Raw genomic sequence first — 24,644 nt, 5'->3', positions numbered from 1 at the left:
TTTGGTGATGATGTCAATCAAAAAGTCTAATTTGTAAACTAAACTAGTCTAAGAACTCCCTAAAATAATCAGTTATATTTATGTAATACTGCATGATTTGAATTGAATATCATTCAGCACTGCTGTTAAAAAAAGTTAATTTTGTTTATAAAAGGACAAATCTTTTATAACCAACATTTTGAGTTGAAATTGAATTGAATTAAATTCAAGGCATCTAAAGTGGTTAAGTTTTGATAATGCATAATCTATATTTTTTTCAGAGCACAATCTGATCTATTGATGACACGTGGTGTTGGATGAGCAGTAATTTTTACATGATTCCTTACGGGTGTGGAGAGGATGTAAGGACAGGCAGGTTTAAAACACGTCAGCATTCTCATAATGCCCCTCTCTTTACAGTGTGTCCAGTGGGTGGACGATGCCAAACTCAACCAGTTACGACGGGAAGGCATCCGCTACGTTCGTGTGCAGCTCTGCGATGACGACATCTACTTTATCCCCCGCAACGTGATCCACCAGTTTAAAACCGTCTCGGCCGTGTGCAGCCTGGCGTGGCACATCCGTCTAAAGCAGTACCACTCTGAGGAAGAGGAGGAGTCAAAGGACGTTAAGACCAAGGACCTGTGTTCCACATCATGTCCTCCCCCTGTTCACCCGGACACCAAAGTCACCTCCTGCGCACAGCTACAAACAGACACGGCACAAGGTGGGGTGGCGAAAACGGACGAGCTGGTTTTCCAGAGGCCCGCTACGCCACCCAGAGAGCCACAGCCCGCGCCTCCGCAACCGGCTAAATCCGCCCACACTGTTCCTGCCGCTCCCTGTTCAGACACCAGCCCTCTGTCCTCGGCCACACCAGAGCAAACGCTTCCACAGGCTCCCGTCGAGACTGCATCAGACTCCTCACTCAATGGCAGCAGGTCCACGGATTTCCCCAAATGACTTCCGAATCCTTCATTTTGTGGAGTGGTGGAGTTTTAATTCACCTGACAGACTTTTCTGACATTCCACAGTGTAAAAAAAAGGAATATCTGGACTTCGCCTAAAACTATGAAGACTATATTTTTTCTTTTTTAGATTTTGGTTAAGAAAATGACCCCTCGAGTACTTTTTAGGTTTTTCTCAGCCAAAGTATTTAATTTGAAATATATTTTTGCTGATTACTCAGTATTGTTTTATATTTGTTTATATATTATAAATGAGATGAATTATCTCTCTAGAAGGACTTTTCACGTTGTTTCCCAGGCCGTCATGTGCATCTGCTAATTGGTTTTTACAAACAAGGAAAAAAAAGTGCCTGTCACAAGTGGAGAGCAGCAAGCATATCTTAAAAGATGAAAATAGTCTTTTTTTTCTTTTCTTCTACCCAGGATGTAATGTCACACTGCAGTATCTGACATATTTAAGCTAGACTAGAGAGAAGGTATCAATTTCAAGTGAGAGATATTTGCTTTTTCATTGATCATCCTCTGGTTTTGGATTAAAACACTTTGCTTGAAGGAAAATTAATTATTTTTTGAATGAGTAATAGCAGTAATTATCAAAGAGGAGCCTGTGCATTACCTCTCATGTATGCAGGAAATAGGATTCGGCCTTCACAAGGGGGTTGTTCATTTGTTTGTTCATTTTAATTATTTATTTTTGTCCAGAATAGTCAGTCTTTTAAGATCATGATCATAAATTGATTTGTAATGTTCATTTTCTGTCTGTAGTCGCGTATACAGAAGCCATTGTGCTTTTTCTTTTATACTTTTCTTTTTGACAGGAAAATAAATTCCGGACATTAGCAGAAAATTAGCTGGAAATGTAATAACCAAACCTGCACTCAGGGGCAACATACTGATGCCTTTTCATTTGGTCAAGTCTCCTTCTACTGTGTTCACTTTGTAGTTTTATAGTAATCTGATCCATTTCTTCAGATTATTGGGATTTGACTGATTTATTGAGCTCTTGAACCTATAATTCTGAGATGTTAGAATGAGTTTTATGTAAGGCAACGGCCCCTTGATTCAAATGGATCATCTAAACATGCTTCCATTGAGGTTTTACGCATGATCCTGCTCCTACTATCATAGTGGTTTTAGAGTCCGAACAGAATTTATTTTTTATCATGCTTTATTATTCTCTGAACTTTTGTGTTTTTGTCTGTCTTTGAGATGTCACCATTTTTAAAATGTCCCAAAATATTATTCCTGTTGCTTTGGTCATTTTAACCATTTGTTGAATCTCTTTTTTGAAAATTAGTGAGTGCAAATGAATTATCTCTATTATAATAATATAAATGAACATGGGATTAATAAATTCCTGCGCTTTTCTTGTACCAGAAAACTGTTAATGTATGTTGCTTTTCCCATAGTCTGCTACCCAAATCAAACTCAATTTTCTCCTCCAAAAAAACATTTGAAATTATTCATAAGTAGCAGTGCTGTTGCATAACATTAAATAACATAATATTGATTCTTAAGTGTTTGAACTGAAGTTGTCCGTGGTAATTTATGATAAGCATTCTAGGGTGACTATGCTATCTGATTTAGTTGGAGTGCAATTTAACTTTCACTTGCCAAGTGTAGTTGTGTGTCAGTAATGTTTTCGCACATGTTGATGTGGTTCTTTTGAACGTGATTAAGTCTTAAAACAGGCATTCAATGTTTTTGAAAGGGTTGTGGGCAGCAGTTTTACTTCTCCACTGATGCCAAGTATTGCTAATGACTGATTTGAATGTAATTTCACACCAGCAAGCCAATCAGTCTACATTGATTATGATTTCAAAACGATCTAATGGCTTTCCCTAATCAAATGCATCCTGTAAAAATGAGTGCCTTCTATTGAGTCTTTAATTGTCTGCTATTAAGCTAATTGAAGTTTGTACAAAGCATTAATTGCGATGGAATTTCATTAAGTCTGGCAATAAGTAATGATTGGGTATTTATTATTGTAAAAAATGCTTAATCAAATCCAGAATCAACTGAAGGTGACTGTTTTATCGGCCACCAAAGGACGACAATGCAAAAAACAAAGTATATAGAAAAATTGGTGGTAAAGGACATTGACATTTTTAAATCATGTGCAATATTAATCATATCTGCTTCTTATATTTCACACTGTTTTTAATTAGGATTACGATTATGCAGGTTGAAAAGCCTAAACCGTAATAATGGTTTTGAAATTAATGGTTTTGTTTAATGAAAGAAAAGATCCTTTCACATTTCACTTAATACTTAAATTGGGAGGCATTATTTACCAAAAGATGAATCTTCCCATATATACAGACATGTTCTCCCCTCAGTAACACACAATTATGCTTTTACACCTCATGGTTTCATGGTATATTACAATAAACATGATGTTTAGTGTTCTATGTTTCTTCTGAATTTTGGCAGCTAGATTTTTTTTGTGTTGATCAGGTTTTTGATGGTCGTTTGTAATATAGGAAAAATCCACTTAGGGATCAAGGCATGCTCTCTGTGTTTGATTCACTATTTGCTCTGTTTAATATTTGTATAAAGGTTTTTAATTTCATTGATTTCTAAGACTAATTAGATGGTCAATTATGAACAGTCAAAGTAATGTTTTGTAAATGCTAAGTTACATTTAATAGAACTGTCATGTGGATCTTTTCAACAGTAAAAATGCAATGGAATGCATAGACCTTTTCTGTATTTTTTTAAATAAACCATTTTATGAGTGTACCAAGATGAAGCATTTCTTAAAGGGGACTCTGTAGCAGGAAATTCACAAATGAGCAGACACAGTTAAACACTGTCACAAACCAAAAACTTGATAGCAGTTATTCACCATCTTTTGTCATTTTCGTTTCTTTCGGACAGTACCAAATGTGCTGTTGCTTAATCCAAAGTTATGTAGTCTAAAGAAAGGCTTGATTGGCCATCACTGTGCAGCTGTATGTATTATAAAATACATTAAAAAGGTCACCTATGCTATTATGGAAGTGTCTACATTTCAGTACATTGATCTCTTATTATCTTTTCTTTAGTTGCACAATTGTAATCATTTTATATACATTTATTTGCAAGTTCGTTGCAGCGGTTCAATGTTCGAACAGGCCATTCTCTTGCATTACACCTCTATACAGAATCTGAATATGTCCATCTGTGGTGTGAGGTCAGTGGTTGGTCTACTATCACTCAAAAACCACAGTGCTTGTCTCTCTGTGGCTGAAAGAAATCTTTGCTCAGTACATCCCGTTGCACTGTCTTGCGAGGCTGATCTCCTTTCCTTACACCTTCGACATGAACTAGACCCATGTTTCGGGCTTATTTCGAGGGCCCTTTGGCTTTCCAAAACGAGATCCGAAAGCTGTGGAGTAAGAAAGGAGTCATTAACTGTTCACAATGTCATGCATTGGCGTATAGTACCAGGTATCAACATGAACTGAGGAAATTTAAAATGGAGTAGCTCCATCTGGTGTCAACTATCAAAACATCAGTTTGAAAACATTTTGGTCTTTCTAAAAGTGTAAGTGTATTTGAAAGAGGGGGATAGCTTACAAAATAAGAATCCAACAGCAGCACCATAGGGGGGTGGAGCAGGTCGAGGCGTGGCTGGAGGCGGGGCTGAAGGTGGGATTGGGGGCGGGATCGGAGGCGGAGCTGTTTTTGCTGCAAATGAAAGTTACATGATGTTCAAACTACACATGCTGCTTGTCATTTGATTAAAAATGTTTATTTTAATAGAATTAAATTTAATAGAATTAGTTGTATCAACGGGGAAAAGTGGGTATTATACATACGCCTCTGTCTTCCTTTCAAAAACTTAATACTCTGTAAGAAAAGAAATATGTATTTACATTTATAGAATCTGCTTGTATCCAAAGGAAGTAGGCCACTAATCACACATAAGAGGCCATTCACACAGAACCCGTTTCTGCGTTGAAAACCACAAGAGGCATGGTAGTACAATGAAAAAAATAATGCAAGCTCTACAGACTAGTTTTTTATTTTATTTTTTATTTATGTTCTTAACTTGAGCTTTGTGGACTTGTGTCATGTGCGAGGAGCTGCAAAAGATTTGAGATACAAGCGCAGGGTTCAAACCAGTAGCGTAGCCACGAGGGGGATTTGAATTGTCAATTTTGATTTCATGGTGGCTTTAACTTGAGCGCTGCATTTTTAGAATGGCTGCGGATGCAAAGTACAATGGTCAACATGTCTGTCTAGTACATTTTTACAAAGAAAATATATGGAAAAGTTGAGCAATGGAATACAAAAACAATCTGTGTGAACGACCCCTTTAAAGTGTATTCAAGGTAGGCTATACATTTTTCAGTATGGGTTCTATGGGTAACAGGGAGTACAAAATAAATGTTTATTTGCCATCAATAAACTGGATTTGACATGTTTATTATGCCATGCACTTTACATGTACCGAATACAGAGACTTTAGAAGTATAACCTTAGTCCTGGCCTTGGTGACCAGTGAAGTTTTCTCCTCCCCTCTGTTTGTCCGGTTGTCTGTTGGTCCCGTTGCTGCCGGCTGACTGAGTGCCGTCTGGTGCTCAACTGTATTGGCCACAGGGAAAGCTAAACTAAGGTTGTGTAGTCTTACTCATGCAGTTTGTTTATATCAATCACTGTCAATGGATTTATGCTGTCACTCACCTTTGCCTCCAGTTGCCATGGTTACAGAGACTGGAGGAGTCAGCGGAGCCACAGATAGAGGCTCTGTAAAATTAAACACAGCTGTGCACACAGATCCAATAATAGTGCGCCATCTTTATCTCTGTCGCACAGTGAAAAACACTACACTGCAGAGCACTTGAGAGGGTACATTTGCTTGTGCGTATTGTGCTGTAATGACACTATATTGACTGAGTTGTGGGAGGGCACAATGATAACACCAACCTACCTTGTTTTGAACTTTTTGCTCTTACGCTCTGTTAGAAAATGACACATTTGGTAAGAGTGAGTCAAGCATTAATCATACAAAAGGAAAGTCATAGCACAGCAGTACAGCTCAAGTTAAGAACTGCATGAAAATTAGAGTGTTTTGGGTCAGCTATATGCTATGTACTTCTAAATGTTGACAAAATTCACTTCTACTATATAGTATAACATGTATAAAGGTAACCTTGCTTCGGCTCCAAGAACTTTCCAGGAACGATCTGGGTTGGGAGCTGCCTGACCATTCAGATGATGTGCCCACTCTCAGTCTCTGCTGCTCGGCCTCAGCTGGCAGACAGAGGGCGTCAGACACTTTAACGGAAAAATATCTTTAACAAAGGTAGATGCACAGTTTTTTCTGTATACTGTAAACTGTACTGTATACTGCACCTTTCTCCGTGTGAAAAATGAAAGATTCTGGAGTTCTTTCAGGAAGTGGTGGAGTGACAGTTTCTTTATGAAACAAACAGCACAACGCAGCCTACTGTTAGTTTGTGCACATTTACATCAGAATACTTCTTTTTTTGAATGTTAGAGATTGTTTAGGCTATTGAACAATTGCATTTGTGTTTGCAGATGGATATGTGATACAGTACCTGTCCTTGGAACTGGTCTGAATATCTCAGATGTCTGCTCATTTGGTGTTAGGGTGAGTAATAAAGATTCTGTGGTCAAAAAAGGGAAGTAAGTAAACAGCCTATATTTAAAAATAATTAACTAGAATAGCACTGACAGAACTTACTTAAGACAAGACACCGAACAGGGTAAAAAATTGTTAGATATCAACATACTTTCCCAGTTAATTGATTACATTAAGAGTTAAAAAAAAATTGTATGACAAGTTCTCTGAAATTGTATATTTAAATATGCAAATGAGTCATGATCTAATTAAATATGCACCAATTTGTCTGAAAACTGATTAAGCCAGGTTCACATTTTTTTGTTTCATTTTGTTTACATATTAGAGTTAGGTTTTTACAGATGGGTATTTTGGATTTCTCTTTTTATCCGTAAATCTGAAAATAATGGCAACACGAATCCACTCAGAAGAATTATGTCTATCAAAAGACTGGTTCAGATTCGTTTACTGGTTCATGTGGTGACTCTTTCTGTAAGTTACATCATTGCCAGTAGGTGGCGACTGGTGGTGAGTGCCTTTCCAAGTAGTTCCTTCAAATGATTCGTTCAAAAGCTCAGAATACCCAAAGAGTATAGAAGAACAAGAGGCGAAACTCTAATCCTTCTTTGGAAACAGCCACTAGGTGGCGCTTCGGTAGCGCGGCTGCCATTTTGGGGTGAAAATTCCAAATGGAACTGGTCAACAGCACAGATAACAGTTAATCCAATCATTAAATACACATTTGAGGTAGTTATTTTTACCTTTTCTTGCTTTATTGAGTATTTCCATTTAATGCAAATTTACATTTATTACTATTATTAGTTACCAACTCCACTAGGCCTGAAATATATTTTGTACTTTTTACCCATACAAAAATGTAATGTATGGCCATATTATGTTATATTTTAAATAGCATGACATATAACTATAAATATATTTGACTTCTCTGAGAACACAATATAGCCTATGCCTGCAACATATATGAACATTTATGTGTCCAAACATGTGAAGAAAATATTTGAGTTAATCTACTGTATATATGATACCATATATCTGCATATATTACAGAGTATAGTATTTCTCGCATATATGGACAACTTTAAGTATAAATATGTGACATACATATTTGTTTCCCACATATTTAATAAATGTATGTAAACATACATGCATGTGATACTGATGCATTGAAATAAGTATGCATATATACGTACTACATATCTTAGGCTACATATATTTCACATTTATGTGCATAGGGGAAAATATATGCCACTTACATGAAAACGGCCATTTTTGCTATATTGTTTCATATATGTCTATGTGTTTTATATGAATTTTGCATATATTCTCATATAGGCAGCAGACATACATGGGCACTGACATTAGGCTATATATGTATTTTACTTTGACATATTACATTTCTGTATGGGTAATCCCCTGGATCATGCTACAAACATGATGATCTTATAGAACATGATGGACAGTGTTTTTTTGTTTACATAGTCTTGCTTTAACAGTCATTAATATAAGATAATACTGCAAAAAAACAAACAAACAAAACAAAAAACAGTTGACTGTAAAGCTATTCTATTGTTATATATAAATTTTGCCCAACATTCCCAATGATCTGATATAGCATGTCCTTTACTTACTGTTATATGTTGGTGTTAATTCAGTGTTTGTAATGCTAATACTAAAGGTTTTGTTTGAAAAAAGTAGAAGACTTGTCTAAGTCTGTGAAATAAACTGTTAAAAGGGATTTGATGATCACTAGTGATTGTACTTTATTCTGTGTTGTCATCATTCAGTTTTGATTTGATCTTTAATGTAGATCAATATTGCCACAGCGACAGCAAAAAGCTAGTGGATAGTGATGGGAGGTCCGGCTTTTTTCAAAGAATCGGCTTTAGAGCGGCTCGTTCGCGAACGACACATAAACACTAGTGGACTGCCGACCGAGGCGCTTTCACCCCAAAATGGCGGAAGCGTAGCGCTGCTGCTGGGCGCTGGTGTTCTATTGAGTTTCGCCTCTTGTTCTTCTATACTCTTAGGAATGCCATAACATAATACAGGAAGCTGATCAGCTCGACCAATGTCTTTGAAACAAAAAGTAGTCTAAGCGAACACAAGAACAACCATTATTCATAAAATATGTGATGGCAAAGTTTATTTAATGAACAGTTTCACCTCCGACCGCTACAGTAGCATTCACCTCAGATTTCTCGAAGATAAGCTCATTGTGCTTACAAAAATAGACTTTTTATTTCCTCGTTCACTATAAGTGAGTCTTACCCTGTGGATGTGTGTACAGTATGGGAGGAGGACTGTGACTTGTGATCGCAATAGGACTGAGTGGAATAGATGATGCTGCAGAAAAAAAGGAAGTTGTCAAGTCTGTAGCCAAAATAAATGTATTGTTGGTTTGCTTAGAGGTCCTTATATATATATATAAAAAATTACTCACTTACCAGGAAGTGACATTCTAAGTTTTAGGCTCTGAAATAAAGAAAACAAGCCTGTTATGTCTCATTTATATTGTTCTTATGTATTACGCTCAGCAAAATATATCCAAAAAGTGGACAATTAGTCTATTTACTGCCCTGCATCTGCTCACCTTGCTCCTTGACCAGGATCGTTTCATGTCTGTCGGAGCTTCAGATGTTTGCCCAGACCATTCTAAAGATTTCCCAACTCTCATTACAACATCCTGTGGCTTTTCCCCTGTCACATTTTGTACCAAATCTGTTGAAAATAAGATGCAAATTAGAAAAAGTAAAAACAAAGTGGCCAAGATGATATTTGATGTTGATTCATCATCAACGCCTGTGATTGTCATACCCTTATTCATGGCCATTTCAAAAGACTCTGGAGTTCTCTCAGGCAGTGGGGGTACCGGTGAGGGCGGGCTGTCTTTTTTAGAGAAAACAGGAACATTTATAGGTGCTGTAAGGCCACCACACATATTTGCATAATTATGTTAAGAAAAATCATAAATAAGTCTGCATAATGCTCACCTTTGTTTACACTCTCAGAGCCTGAGCTGGTTGGGATCACCAATGTCAACAGCTCACTGGTTTCACTGATATCTGGAAACAAGACCAGTGATATATGTTTATTAAAAAATCTTTTCATTTTCTAATTTTTTTTTTTAAGGCACTGGACATTTGTAAGCTGTGGCTTGAAATGTCAGTAGGCCTATATGACCTCCCTTATTAGTTTTGAATCAAACAATTGAATCAATCGAATCAATCGACTCCTAAAATTCTGGAATCGTAGGCCTACATTGATAGAGATTTGTATGAAGGTATTTTGTTTGCTTTGTTGTACTGATTTTAAAGATTCATTTTAAAATTGCTTTTAATATGGCATGTTTTCTCTTGCTTAGTAGTGTTGTATATATCTGGCTTTTTTTAAGAGCAAATACAAAGTTCACTTATTTGCTTGTCTTACCTTGTGGATGTGTGTACAGTATGGGAGGAGGACTGTGACTTGTGATCGCCATAGGACTGAGTGGAATAGATGATGCTGCAGAAAAAAAGGAAGTTGTCAAGTCTGTTGCCAAAATAAATGGTTTGCTTAGAGGTCCTGGAAAAGACTTAAAACTTAAAACTAAACAAAATTGAGAAACGTTGCTTTGGCAATGGCAATTAACTGAAATAAATACACTAAAAAAAGTGACTGGTCACATAAAACAATTTCAGTTGGCCCAAGTGAAATTCTGCAAATTTAATTTTATCAATTTGCAGAATTTCACTTGGGCCAATTGAAAAATGTAGATGTGACCAGTCACTACAAAATTTTGTTGTTTGAGTTGGGAGGTTAGAAATTTTTGACAGTGTTAGTTTAAGTTGAAGAACTAAAATGACTGGTAACAGTATAATGCATTACAAAAAGTATTGTTAATGCATTATATGATCTCATGAATAATCAGAACCACAGTTATAATACATTATAATACTTAATTTTTACACCATTAGAAAGTATAAAGCAATACAACACATGATAAACAATGCAATCTGCAAAAGTTTACATTTTAATTTTGTTTACAATCATTTTAAAAAAGATTTAATGTATTGCAACATACATTATAAATATGTTTCTATTTCTTTATGCATAAAAGATTAAATAAAGTGTTAAATTACTTACACTGAAACCGAAATAAATGAAAGCAAAAAAGCACATACAATTAATAATGCATAAACTAAAATTAAAATGAAAACTGAAAATATAAAAAATTCAAAATAAAAGCCAATTCAAAATATAAATAAATAAATTAATGGTATATAAATAATACTGAAATCACATTGGTGAGAAATGGACATTGTTTGGACTAACCGTTCATTTCATCTGCCAGTATAAAAGACTCCGGGGTTCTCTCTGGCAAAGGAGGAGGGGTGTCTTCATCAGATGAAGGTGTATTTGCACCTATATACAAATTGTAAAATTATCATAAGTGATCCATCATAAATAATTTTTGAGAGAATCAGTTGTTAAAAGTCATAGGTTTTCATACCTTTATCATTGCAGTCATGTTTTGGCAGTTCCACCACCTGGTTATTAAGCGCTAAACTAGGTATTGTTAAACAAGGGTCCTCCATCCAGATTTCATGAACCATAAGGTCCATAGCACTGGGATCTTTACTAACTGGTGGAGACTCGGGACCAAAATAAGGATCTTCCACAGTGAAGCAGGTGCTGGAGATAATAGGCTTGTGGTCTTTGCCAATGGGACTAACATCTTGGTTTTCTTCCCACTCCAGATGCTTCATATTTGGCCTCAGCTCCTGTGCTAGGCTGATGGGATGATAACATGCAGCTTGGGTAAGATCAGTGTTGAGGCTGGTGGATGGCTCAGTTCTTTGATATCCACAGGTTGAAACGTCTGTTTGAGGAGTTGGTGCTACGAATGACCTCTGATATTTAATCTGGGCCTCACTCATTGTGCTGAGCATGTCTGCAGGACTGACTTTGCTGGAGATGACCTCTTGACTGAATGGATGTAAATGTGGCTGTGGCCAAGAAGTGATTTTCTGTGTAATGTGATTGTGTTCATCCATTAGGATTTCCATCTCATTACTCCTATTATAACAGCAAAATATTAGTTATAATCGGAAATAACACAAAACAGTCACAGTGTGTCTTAGACATGAAACAATTCAAGATTTTTTTATTACAATTAGGTTTCTATTTAACCCTTTAAGTCCTTTTTTCTAAGTGACATACACAATAGTAAAGACTCATAACTCCAAAACTATAGCAAGGAGAGTCAAAAGGTAGGTAAAGTTTACATTATTTAAATTATTATTTTTTCATTACATTTGGACATTCTCATGCTGAGAAACTGCTGAGAAAAGACAAAAAGTGTTCTCAAGGGAAAATGTACATATCTTTCTAATTTGACATGCAATAACTCAGGAAGGAAATAAGGAGGACAATTCTATTTTCAAAGTAATAAGTAATCAAAAGTTATTTTTGTCGAGCGTCCAAAAACTATTTTAACCATTTGTCATTTTAATGCTATATCTTTAGATCTAAGTGAAAACAAAAATTTGCTCAAGTTTAGTCAAAGCCCAAAACAATTATGCTTGTTGTATTCTACTCTGTTAGACCTTTCAAATGACATATAACACATGACTATCTGAGTTGTATGATGTTTTTGACATATTACCGTACATAGTACAAATATTTCATGAATTATTATTTTTATTTATCAACAAATAACTCCACGCTACTTAGGAGTTAATCAAATTGGGTACATGCATTGTAAAGTTCTGATTCTAAGCTTTCAAATAAATGGCATTAATTTTGTGTTGATCAAGGCAGCTTTGAAAAATATGATTATACATTTTTTCGTAGCTGGCGCCCAACGGTGGTACACTTCGGTTTATAGGGACGACTCAGCAATCGTTAAGAGTTAATCAGAGTGGTTAGATGCATTAAAAAGATGAGTTTCTATGATACTATGAAGTGTGAATTAGTAGGTCATAATCTAATTGATTTAAGCTGTGGCTTTGTGGTACTATCAAAATTGTGGTATTATTTCTGTCTGTTTGAGCAGCCTGACTTGGCAACACTAGCTCAAGCAAAGGCATTAGGCAAAGGCAAAGGCAACTATCTGTTTTTGACCAAGGGCAGATGGGTGAATCTTTTTGTTGTTTTTTTTATCTTTGGGGATGCTATTGGAGCAGAAATTACACCCTTCAGCTTACACAAGTTCAGACAAAAATGAAAATTGGGTCATTTATTCACCCTCACCTATATGAAAAGAAGAAAGGAGATATTTTGAAAAATGTGTCAGTGTTGTTTTTATTTTTTCATATTACGAAAGTCATTGGGGCCCAAAACAACATAGAACCCCACTGACTTTCATAGTATGGACAAAAACAATTGAAACTTTTGTGTTTTAAATATCTACTTTTGTGTTCCACAAGAAAGTCATACAGATTTGGAATGGAACAGCATGAGGGAGAATAAATTCTTCATTTTTGTTTGAACTATTACCTTAAAATCTGGATTAATAGCATTAAGATGAGAGATTTCCTCAGACCTGTGCTCAGTTTGAAGCAGCGCTCTGAAGTCTGTCTCAGCCTCTGATTCGGAGTCGCTGAAATCGGAGAGCTCACTCCCACTGCTTATGGTGACAGGTAAGGTGGAAGCTGGGACCTGATTGATGATCAAATTAAATTGTTCATGACTCAGGCCAGAAAAATGCTCTGACTAGAATGCAAAATAATTTATGCAAATACAGAGTGAGTAATAATGGTGTCAACCTCTCTGTTTGGTTCTTCCATTGCTGCTAGATATCTCTCAAACAGCAACTTGATGGTCCTGTATACTAGTTCATATTGTTCCTAAGAGAAAGAGAAGAAATGTATCATTAGGCAAAATTGAGGCGTTTTAGTTTTTAATGATGATGGCAAATTAAGGAGAAACCATTTTGGTTACCTTAGTCTGAACCAGAGAGGGCCTCTGTGTACGCATGTCCTTTACCAGTTCAAAGATACTGAAATCCTCTGGTATCATCTAAACAAGAGCAAATAAGACTAACATCTGACATAAAGTATGGGGCAGAAATTTTTATCTTCTTTATTTTTGTGCCAGTACAATGAAAGTTTCAGGAAGTTGTTTTGTATCCTTGCCTGTCTCTTCAGCAGATTCCAGGTATAGTCGATGGCACACAATGCACCTGTTCTTCCACAGCCTGCACTGCAAATGAGAATGAGCCACAGTGAAAACACAAAGATCTTTTTTTTTTTTTCATTCTTACTCTTAAGTGTAGTTTAAGGATTACATTTTTCTACATAACACTGCTGTGGAGTCATAAGAATTATTTCAAGTCAATTAACTCCTTGTACGGTGCTCAGAATATTCTGTGTGGAAAAACAAGTTAATCATTAAAAACATAATTTAAAATAACACTGATTTCAATTTTTAGCAAATCTCAAAATGAATATCCATTTTCACACTAGACATTAAACTATACTAGTATTTCTCTGGATATTATTGACTTCCATAGTTCAGACTGAACGATTGGTTGAGGAATGTCCAAATAAAATTATAATTATATCTTCATATTATATTTTCAGTCTTAATGGTTAAGGTAACTTATAAAGAATACCTTAAAGAATTAATTTATCTTCTGTTGGTTATGTAATGTCTTTCAGCATAGCATTAACTGTCATTATAACTCATAAGTGTTAGAAGTAGTGCAGATGCTTGTTTTGTGTAGATCTTGTATTTGCTTGTTGTTGGTCAACCACCTACATATTTCCTGTGTAAAAAATGGTGGTGGCCATTTTCCTTGGTTACAGATACAAACAAAACTTGCGTTCACAGCCTCTAAAACATTACATCATGGCCACAACATAAGTGCAGTTTTTATCTGAAAAGCCGCCAGCTGCAATCATTAATCATAAATGGATATATCATATTGGCCCATCACACCAGATACAGGCATTTACCTGCAGTGAATGCAGATGGGAAGCTCATCATGATCCTGGTAAATGCGCATGTCCTGCAGCAGCTCCAGGATAGCAGGAATGGAGTCAGGTACTCCGTGATCCGGCCAGTTCACATAGTGCAGCTGTTTCAGTGTCCGGGACACCTGGAAATAACCGGTGTAATATAAAACTGTTTTGTTTTTTGGCAACCTGGTTTGCTTGTCATTAAACCACCACATTTTGGTGGTTTTCTTTCATCACTACAAAACATCTTCGGAAATGTCAGCACCTGTCTGTGTCTATGTTTGTACCAAACATTCTGCACTACAGTTGCTGCAGTTGACTATTAGCACTGAATGCTTTTGTACTCTTGCGCAGTGACATTTCAAAAAATATACATCATAGCCCATCACAACAGTGTTTGACCTATATTAATACTTTTATATTTTGACGAACTTGACTCAAGTGTGAACACATCAAGCGATCAGTTTATAAAGTACCCATTTAGCTCATATTTTGGCAAACGTCTGGACGTTGAAGAAAAATGATTAAGAATGCAATACAGAAGATTAAAAAAAATAAAAAGCCAAGAAAAGCAACCTTTTTTTGTGCTTACACTCAAATATGTTTTTGACTACTTTAATTTAATAAGATGTATTCAAATCAAATTAATTATTATATATATCCGTATAAGAGCTGAATTACTAAAAAAAAACCTTGAACTTTTTTCAGTGAATTGAAATCAATACCAAAGAAGTGTTACTTACTTGTTTACATGTTACCTTCAGCGTCCTTATCAAATATTCTCCCTTATTCTCATCAGACTCCTGGACAAAAGGAAACATGTACGTGAATGGAATGCTCATCGGATAATTAATGTGCTGGTAATATTTCGGATAATGGTATTCAATAGTGAATAACTATTTGCTGATCTACATTTGACTTTATTTATTTAATTATTTTAAGGGATGCATCAATATTAAAATTCTGGTTGACACGATAAGCTAATAACTTAATGCTATGGTTGATTACAATTCTGTAGTATTTTGTCTAAATAAATGAAATAAATAAATAAATGAATACATGTTTCATTTAGGCAGCACAGGTTACATTTAGTACAAGTTTTATCATATTATTAATGTTTTCAAAGATAAACATTATCCGTTCAGATTACAGACATTTTCAATTTTTATGGACTTTTTTTTACAGTGTGAGCTCTCTTTTTTTATGCATCCTTTTTAGCATTTCGAGATGTACTGATGTAGAGTTTTAGATTCAGGGTTGCTACATGAATACTGAGAATCAAGCTTGAAAAGGCTTGTGTCTGAGTGCATATAAAACAAAAGGACAGGAAGTGTGGTGTGAGTGAACGAAAAAGTGTCTCTTACATAGTGTATGGTAAAGGGCTCACACATAAACACATCCTCCTTTGACTCCGGCCAGTAACGCTCACATTTTTTCTGAAATAAAGAGGAAATGCTGCATTCAGTCTCAACTGCATTCAGATGCATCTGTATACGCTATGAGAATAGCACTGTAACAATTTCAAAAGTTGTGATAGGGTGGGAACTCAAGATAATTTTTTTTTAAATAGACGAAAATGTCATGCTTGATGCATTGCTTCACCTTTCTGAGGCAAGAAGGATGTGGTTAATAAAAATGTAACAAACAAAAATTCTTTAAGACAGAGTGACTGACAACATTTCCTCTAATACACTGTCAGTTACAAACTTACCCTTCCCATTTCAAACTCTCGGCAAGCCATTACAACAACCTACAGAGAGAGAGAGAGAGAGAGAGAGAGAGAGAGAGAGAGAGAGAGAGAGAGAGAGAGTTATTATGGAGGTATTTCCGCATGTGAAGGATTCTTTGCCAGAGATCGAACGAGTTAAACCTGTTTTTTTTTTTTTTAAAGGAACTGGAATGTATGTAAAATGGTCATACCTGCACATTGTATTCCCACAGCATCCTCCAGAAGTCAAGCACAGTGTTTGGCAGCGGGCCTTGTGTGGCAATATACGCCCTAGAGCCCAACACCCCCTGAGAGAACAAATAGCAGCTGTTACCGATACTTTATCAGTGATTGTTTAAGCATTACATTTTCTGTTTAATCTGCATCAAAGTATTGCATTTAGCGTATGTGTAAATAGCATGATATCTTTCTCGCATGTAACGTTAACCATCTTACCTTAATGAAACTAGCATTAATGTAGTCCGTGTCATGTTTGGATTTAATGAGGGAGAGCTTTACTCTGCTGTGATCAACTGTGAGAAAATACATTCGTCAGCACCTTTACAATCATAGTCTTAGTTATTACTGTAATCATCACAATCATAATCTCATGTGTTTTAAGCATTGTTTTAAAGCAACATTATGTCGTTTTTCAACCTTCATTATATATTTCCAAGACCCTTGAGATGATACATCGACTTACAATAGGTTGAATGACACGTCTGCCGTAGCCTGACAGTGTCTGTATCGCTTTTACTGGCACTATGTAACTTCGGGTTTCGGGTAGTAACCCGAGCACAAAAAAACCCCAACAAAATTCGACTGCTTTACGGCATACGTCACTTCCCCCGCCACCCCGACTTCCTCAAATTCTGACGTGAGAGCCCAACTAGCGTTTGATACCCGTCTGTATGTTGTTGTCATGGCCGAAACAACAACTAAAAGGAAGAAGGCAAAGGTTTTGTCAGAGGTGACTAAAAGAAGAGAAAGGGAGAGTGACAAATTAAAAGACCGGACGAGGATCACTATTGGAGGGAGAGCAGGCAGTTTGAAGACGGTGAGAGTGCGCGGGCGCGCGACCGGCTCTCTCTATCCTCGTTCTTTCAGTAACATGCACCATGTCACAAGCGCAGCAGTCAGTCATCTATAAAGTGTTTAAACATTTTTAAATAAGTCAGGGAGCTGACTACCGTGCGAAATCTAAAAGGCTGAATAACATGGCCTGGTCATGTTACGGAATCTATCTGGTCCTCCATTTATCTTCATGAATCAAGTAATGCTAGTAGAGTAGCGAATTATCAATCTGGTAGCTACATTAACATGCTAGTTTACGATGGTTATAATAAATAATCTTTCAGCATAACTATCCTAATGTCTGCAGGCTGATAATCATGTTTGTTTATTTATTTTTCCGGTGAAAGTGTCTTACCTCAGGCTATAATGCAAATCGATTTTCAAATTTGCAGATTCATCTATGGTAGCTTGATATTATAATATTGACGATATATGAATATTACCTACCTCACAAAACATTGAATTAGCATATCCGTTATGTAAAACAGTAGACAATAGGCTACTATAATGACGCTGGCTTGTAAACGTGAGCTAACTTACGCGATCTTTTGACGTTTGAAAAAAATAAAACCCATGAAATTATATTCATATGACATGCTGAAATATATGCCAATGTACCTGGGATGAAGACATTTCGGTAACACTTTACAATACGGGTGCACTAATATGCATTAATACATGTTTAACTAATGCACAGATAATCATGAGTTAATGATTCATGAAGAACTAAACCATTAATTAATTATTAATGCATCAGCAACTAATAAAGAGTCTATATGATTAATAGATTAAGTAATACATGAATTGCTATTCATTCAATGTGTCATTGTGTATTAATTCCTTAATAACATTTTATTAACTAATAGTGTAAATTAATGTGTTAATTACCACAATTAGTCAAAGCTATGCACTTCAACTACCAGTTGTCTGCTTTAATTAATCATTAGCTAATGATTTGCAAAGGTATCATTATGTTATGACTTTACTTGTTGAGGCACATCATTATTCACTAGTCATTTAGTAATTGTAATTTACACATGTAAATTAGTAATTTACACATGAATTTGCACTAACAATGAAGTAATTAATCATGTATTAATGTGTACCTGTATTATCTGGAAGTTTAAATACAAGGCTTTGGCTCATTCTGGTAATTAACATATTAATTAACACTATTAGTTAAAAAAATGAGTTATTAGGGAATTAATTCACAATTACATATTTAATTAATAACAATTCATGCATGAACTAATACATTAACCATACAGACTCTTAATTAGTTCCTAATGTGGTAATCATTAATGAATAGCTTATATAATCATTAGTTACACATTAATTCAGTATTATCTGTGCATTAGCTAAGCATGAATTAATGCTTATTAGTGCACCCATATTGTAAAGTGTTACCGACATTTCACACGCAACGCTGGCAGTCTGCCCGCAAGAACTCAAGACAGTATCGGCTTGTCAACAAATGCACACGTGTATCGCCTTGTTTAACCATGACAGATTTTACGACAGTAGTAGAAGACAATACTGTACTGTTTCCCAACTGTAGGGGGACCCCGAGAACAAAAACCGCAAAAACGACATAGTGTTGCTTTAACACAGCACAAATATTGTGCTAATCTCTCACACATGTTTGTGTCATTTGCATTTTATACTACATCAACTCTTCTAATGTAACAACCGAGAACGACAAAACATTTGAATGTTCTGCACAATTTGATATAACTGCTATATGCAACTGCATTGTCCATATGATTGATTATATGACTGTATGATTTATTGTGCATCCTTGAGCTCGAGAAAGGCACTATATAAATTGAACATATTATTATTATATTATTAGAGAAAATATGGTATGGTACAGTATATTATGGTACAGTATACAGCATTATAGTATACTGTAATGTCCTTTAGTATAGTCAGATGTCAAATGTGATACTCACAGGGAACAATGTCCTTGTATCTGTTCTTTTTCACGTTATCTTGTTTGTCCGCAGCTGTGGAGGGGTATGTCTTCTCTGCTCGATATTTTGTAGACTGCCTCTTCAGTTTCTGTTTTGACCAAATTACATAAAGATTCAGTTGTGATTTTGTGCCATAAAACTTTTAGACTTTCTACATACCCAAGGTTGTTCAACCCACAAGTTTAGGGTTGAGATGTTAATATTGATATTAAACACTTTAGAAGAAACTTCTAACAGGGTTAACCCTGAATCCTTTTTTGAGTTTTTATCTAAAGGAAATTTTAAAAACCATATAGTTTTTTTTTTTAATTGCTTTTTGTAGTTATTTTTTAGCTTGGCATGAAAATAGCCAAGGCATGGCATTACAACACTAAACCAATCAATGAAAATATGGATATTATTTTAGAAGACAAAGCAAAGTAAAAAAACCTTCTGTTTCAAAGTCTTATTTGCCAGGTTTTTGGCATCTCAGCAGCAGTGATCTAAGACTAACAGAATGCAGTTTATAGCCCTGTGGTTAAGATCTGTGGAAAAATAGATAAGTGTGGCTGTGTATATGTGAGTGTGTGTGGCTGTCACAACATGCATGTGGGATGTACCATCGCTCTCCTTTGTGTGTTTCTGAGCACAAGCACCTTGATACTAGACCAAGAGACTTTCCGACCACAGCTGAGCTTACGAGAAGCCTTAAAGGGATAGTTCACCCATAAATGAAAATTAGATTTACTCACCCTCAAGTCATCCTAGGTGTCTATGACATTCTTCTTTCAGACGAATACAATTGGAGTTATATTAAAAAATGTCCTGGCTCTTCCAAGCATAATAATGGCAGTGAATTACCCCTTTCTGTTTTGAAGTCCATAAAAGTGCATCTATCTATCATTAAAGTCTCCACACGGCTCTGGGGGGTTAGTAATGGCCTTCTGAAGAGAAGCGTTGAGTTTGTGTAAGAAAAATATTCATATTTAACACGTTTCAAAGTAAAATTTTAGCTTCCGGCCATACGCAGTCTATTTGCACCTAAAGCGCAACTTATGCAACTTGTGACGTCGGAAGTAGCGTAGGTCGCCATGGCGTAGTGTAAATATCAGCAGTACGTCGCATTACTCGCATAAGTTGCGCTTTACACTTAAAGGTGCAGTGTGTGATTTTTAGCGACATCTAGCGGTTTGGCTGCGAGTTGCACTGAGGGCTCAGCCCACCGCTCACCCCTCCCTTTCGAAGAAGCTACGGTGTCTAACATGGGACAAACATATCGTCGTCTGAGACAGCAGAGAATAGCCTAGCCAGAGTGTGTAACATTGTCACTGTTTCTGTACCACAGTCCATTATAAACCACACCATGGATAAAGTTGACAAAGCCATTGTCGGGTGAGGATCAAGGTTCTTAATAATATAATAATAGTAATCAGCTGATTGCCTCACAAACGTAACCAGCACATTTCCCCCACATAGCAAACCCATAATACAGCGAGGGAGAAGAACCACATGAAAGTATATGCAACTATATATTTTTTCTAACAGGGTAGTAAAAGTTTAGCTGGCTAAATATGAGCTGTTACTGTGGCTGAGCTGGTTAAAGCGTAAAGCCTTGTTTAAACTCGACGCGTCCGCGTGAGCCCAAAGGTGCGTGCTGCAAAAATGGCATGATTGTAACAGCGCGCCTGCCTCCGCATCCCCTAGACACCGTTTACTACACACAATAGGCTTTTTTTCTCTGATTTTTAAAACTCTTCGCGATCGACTTAAAATGCTTCCAAGATCGACGGGTTGGTGATTCCTGTAACATTACTGTTTTACGGTCAATGACAAGAGTACTAATCAGCTGTCTCACGAACGTAACCAGCACATTTATCCCCACAAAGTGCAAGCCATAAGACAGCGAGGGAGAAGAACTAAGTTACATGAAACAATCCAACGACATATTATACACCACAGACAAGGGAAAAGTCACTACTCACGGTGTTTAACGGCTAGCATCTAGCTTTCTGCTGCTTCTTTTTCAAGGTAGTGACGAAACGCGTTCGGCTACGGTAGAAACATTACGTCACAATATGTCGACCTTCATAGAAGGGGGTGCCCGCGGTTATGTAGATATAAATGTCTCATTCTAAGGTAATAAAAACATTACGGTTTATTAAGTAAGTTCTTTATACACCACTGAAAACATAGTTATGGATGTCATATTGCATCTCTGTTAATAGATACTCCAAATTTTTACACATTGCACCTTTAAGTGGAATCCGTATGTTCGTTTGGCCGGAAGCTAGTTATTTTACTTTATAAAGTTTTAAATATTAATATTTTTCTTACACAAACGCATTACTTCACTTCAGAAGGCCTTTACTAACCACCCCCCCTCCCCCCCAGAACCGTGTGGAGCACTTTTATGATGGATAGATGCACTTTAATGGACTTCAAAACAGAAAAACAATTCACTGCCATTATCAAGCTTGGAAGAGCCAGGGCATTTTTTTAATATAACTCCGATTGTATTTGTCTGAAAGAAGAATGTCATATACACCTATGACTTGAGGGTGAGTAAATCATGGGCTAATTTTTATTTTTGGGTGAACTATCCCTTTAAGAGCCCAACAAACAGTGAGCAAATATAGCAAGCTGAGTAATTAGCATGGTATTTCTGAGCTAATACAGGACAGCATGCAAGGGACCAGCCATCATGCTGTGTGAAACCCTCACGTTTTGGACAGTGAGACTGGACTCGAATCTGGCATTTCTCTACATTTATGTCCCTTGTGTCGTCATACATTGCGGTCCAGCAGTGAGGACCAGTAGTTCTGCTCTCAGTGTGATGGGAACTTAGGTTTCCATGCTCTGCCAAATAGACAGTTTCTCTTCCTGTAAACGTTCCTTTAGTGACCGATTCAAATAACTTATTCTGGCAGTAGTCTTGTTTGGCAGCATTTTGACAGAGATAATAAAAGCAGCATGTTTAAAAGAGCATTTTATAATCTGAGTAATTATTCACACTTCATGTGAATGAGAACACTGGCAGCAGACTGGCTTGGTTTGACATTGGGTGTTGAACACTTTGCAGCAGCTGAGGACTATAACAGACACTGTGTAGCGATCAGGCTGGACCACAGAGCAGTTTTGTTCTACATAACAGGATGAAGCCAAGGTGGCAAGGGCATGCCTAAATAACTTTGGTACTTCAGGGTTTGGCGCATTATGGCAAGTACGTAATGGGTGCAATCTTAGTTACAAGAGTAACATGTACCTAGGTGATACATGTTTAAACCTTAAAAATGTTGTGATATTACTTCAATTTTCTGTCATGGCTATTTTTATTGTTTGACAATATAGTGTTGTAACCATTTACAGCTGAGGTTTTCTCATAAATATATGATAATAACCCCAAAGTATGATATAAGCTAGATATTTGCATATAAAGAGCGATTACTTTGTGAGAATAAAAATATTATAAAGGCACTTTTTTTTAAATAAATTAAATAATTGTCCCCCCCGCACATGACATCCAGAAAAAAATTTATATCGTGGCCACAAATTAACAGTTCATTGAAACGTCATCACGTTTTACTAATTTGTTCCCTCGTTTTAAGGAAACCGTGCACTTGATATAATATAATCTAATGTTTAATATAATATTATCTAATATAATCTAATGTTTGAAAAAGAAACAAATTCGCAGTGTTTTGCACTGTGAACTTTTTTCTACTTTTGTTTTGTTTTATTAAATATGTTTAAAAATATTTTAAGTGTATGCATATTTAAGTTATCCCTAAATATACATTTTAAAAAATAGATAAAAAATTATAGAATATATATATATATATATATTTGTTGTTGTTGTTGATTTTGTGTATATGTTATATGTATATAATTAAAAAATTGGTGTGCCCTAGCATACCCCCTAGCAACAGGCACATACCCTCTGGAAGTCCCCAGTTTGGAAACCTCGGATTTAGAGGACATTCTGTCAAAGATTAATTGACTAAAAATTATCCTTTCAAAACTTTTTCCTCAAAAGGCTACTTTGTAGACTCTGAGAGGCACACATTTAACATTAGCTAAAATCTAGTTTCTCTAGCGGAACTGCATGGTGCTATAGCGAGGTCATGAGATTGAAGCCCAGTCAACACTGTTAAGATAAGATAAGATATGTTTTTGGCATTCCGTTATTTTTTAGTTTGGTTTAGTTCAACGAGGAAAGCGCTTATTTCTATTCAAATATAATGTACTTATATCAGCATATAAGAGTGTTATTTGAAAACCACAGTCCATCCCTCACTGTCTAACATCCTGTTTCACTCTAAACAACTGAATGTACTGTAAGATGCTTTTCAATAAAAGTGTCTTCCAAATCTTTAGAGAATCTTTGTATTTTCCGTTTTTGCAAGGGTTTAAGTCGAAGTGACACAGCTCAGGATGGGTCATCATGGGTAACTCCCTCTCAGTCACCAATGCCATGACTGTTCACATGGAATATCTAACAGATGATATTCGAGGGAAAACGAAATCTAAGCAGTAGTGAGTCGAAGTATACTGTTGTAGACAGTCAGCCATATATTCAATAATCAATTAGTTAAATAATCAAATAAAAATCACAACAGATGAAAACTTCTGTTATGAAAGCTTAAATTGAAAGACTGTATTTAGAAGAGGAAGTCTCCGCTTAGCCATCAGCTCAGTGGCCAGACGCATTTTATTTTTAGCTTACTTTTGGTACATGCATAGAATGTAAAAAAGAAACATCGGCACCTTTTTCAAAATACCCACTGTATCACATGACCTGAATCTTAACATCAGAGAGCATAATTTCACCCTGCGGTGACATTTGTAAACGTTAGACCTAGTTAATAACTTACCAAAAACTCTCCGGCGAAGCCATTCTCTGCCCCTTCTTGTTCTGCTTCCTTGCTGCCGATTTGGGCCAGTAGGTTCCTCAGAATGCAGGCTTGGACGTCCATGGCATGATGTGTGTCACAGCAGCTTCCTCCGTCATGTCAGAGATAGGGGAGATCGGTGGGCTTCTGAAAGGTGTCCATCTTTGGCTTTTTCTCTACGTGTGTTTCTTGAAGGTCTACAGTTGAGTTGAGGAACTGTGCGATGTGTCGTCACGGAAGCAGTGGCAGCAACAGTTCACTAGTCTGTGGTCAACTGGAAGTATCACTGTGACCCTCTCCGCCCTTCATTTCTTCTTTCAGATTCTCTCTCTCTCTTTGTTGCATACCTAGCGTTTATTCTCTGTCTGCGGCCTTCTCTCTCTTTCTGTCTTTCTGTCCAACACTTTGTAGCACAAGGTTTCAGACCAATACCCCCCACACAGGAAGCTTTTGTGGGTGGGTGTGCGCTTGAATGTGAAAAGAAAAATAGTGAAAGAGTCAAAGTCATTTGCTTCATTGCTGGAAGTGGCCAAGCCTGTTT

At 36.4% G+C, this 24,644-nt stretch overlaps 2 protein-coding genes across 6 annotated transcripts in view; one reads left to right on the top strand and one right to left on the bottom strand.

The window, feature by feature from the left end:
* The window catches only part of rsbn1 (round spermatid basic protein 1), a 14,369-nt gene extending 10,680 nt beyond the window's left edge, over positions 1-3,689 (top strand). The window contains exon 7 of the mRNA XM_077218788.1: positions 400-3,689. Within this exon, the coding sequence (XP_077074903.1) occupies positions 400-942 (543 nt within the window). The 3' untranslated portion in view covers positions 943-3,689. The remainder of the gene's footprint in view (positions 1-399) is intronic.
* ptpn22 (protein tyrosine phosphatase non-receptor type 22) lies at positions 3,468-24,644 on the bottom strand. Of its 5 annotated transcripts, none has more exons than XM_077218782.1 (29): positions 24,086-24,644; positions 19,215-19,323; positions 16,645-16,721; positions 16,401-16,496; positions 16,192-16,230; positions 15,845-15,916; positions 15,224-15,283; positions 14,478-14,620; positions 13,656-13,722; positions 13,462-13,539; positions 13,287-13,367; positions 13,064-13,179; positions 11,030-11,595; positions 10,852-10,941; positions 9,967-10,041; positions 9,531-9,602; positions 9,355-9,426; positions 9,131-9,258; positions 8,985-9,012; positions 8,809-8,883; positions 6,497-6,565; positions 6,291-6,353; positions 6,088-6,212; positions 5,866-5,893; positions 5,619-5,681; positions 5,413-5,540; positions 4,751-4,781; positions 4,509-4,619; positions 3,468-4,317 (listed from the first exon to the last, which is right to left on the bottom strand). In XM_077218782.1, the coding sequence occupies exons 1-29, from the start codon at positions 24,185-24,187 to the stop codon at positions 4,256-4,258; spliced, it is 2,826 nt and encodes a 941-aa protein (XP_077074897.1). In that variant the 5' UTR covers positions 24,188-24,644; the 3' UTR covers positions 3,468-4,255. The 5 variants fall into 5 exon arrangements, with proteins under 5 accessions (XP_077074897.1, XP_077074899.1, XP_077074898.1 ...); XM_077218784.1 differs by having other exon boundaries at positions 5,413-5,519; XM_077218783.1 differs by lacking the exon at positions 5,866-5,893 and having other exon boundaries at positions 3,570-4,317; positions 6,060-6,212.

This window comes from Siphateles boraxobius, unplaced genomic scaffold (assembly GCF_051911475.1).
Source record: "Siphateles boraxobius isolate OS27281-9 unplaced genomic scaffold, OSU_SipBor_1 77, whole genome shotgun sequence".
In the NCBI taxonomy this organism is placed as follows: domain Eukaryota; kingdom Metazoa; phylum Chordata; class Actinopteri; order Cypriniformes; family Leuciscidae; genus Siphateles; species Siphateles boraxobius.
Note: the sequence above shows the minus strand (reverse complement) of the source record. Positions and strands in the feature narration are given on the sequence as shown.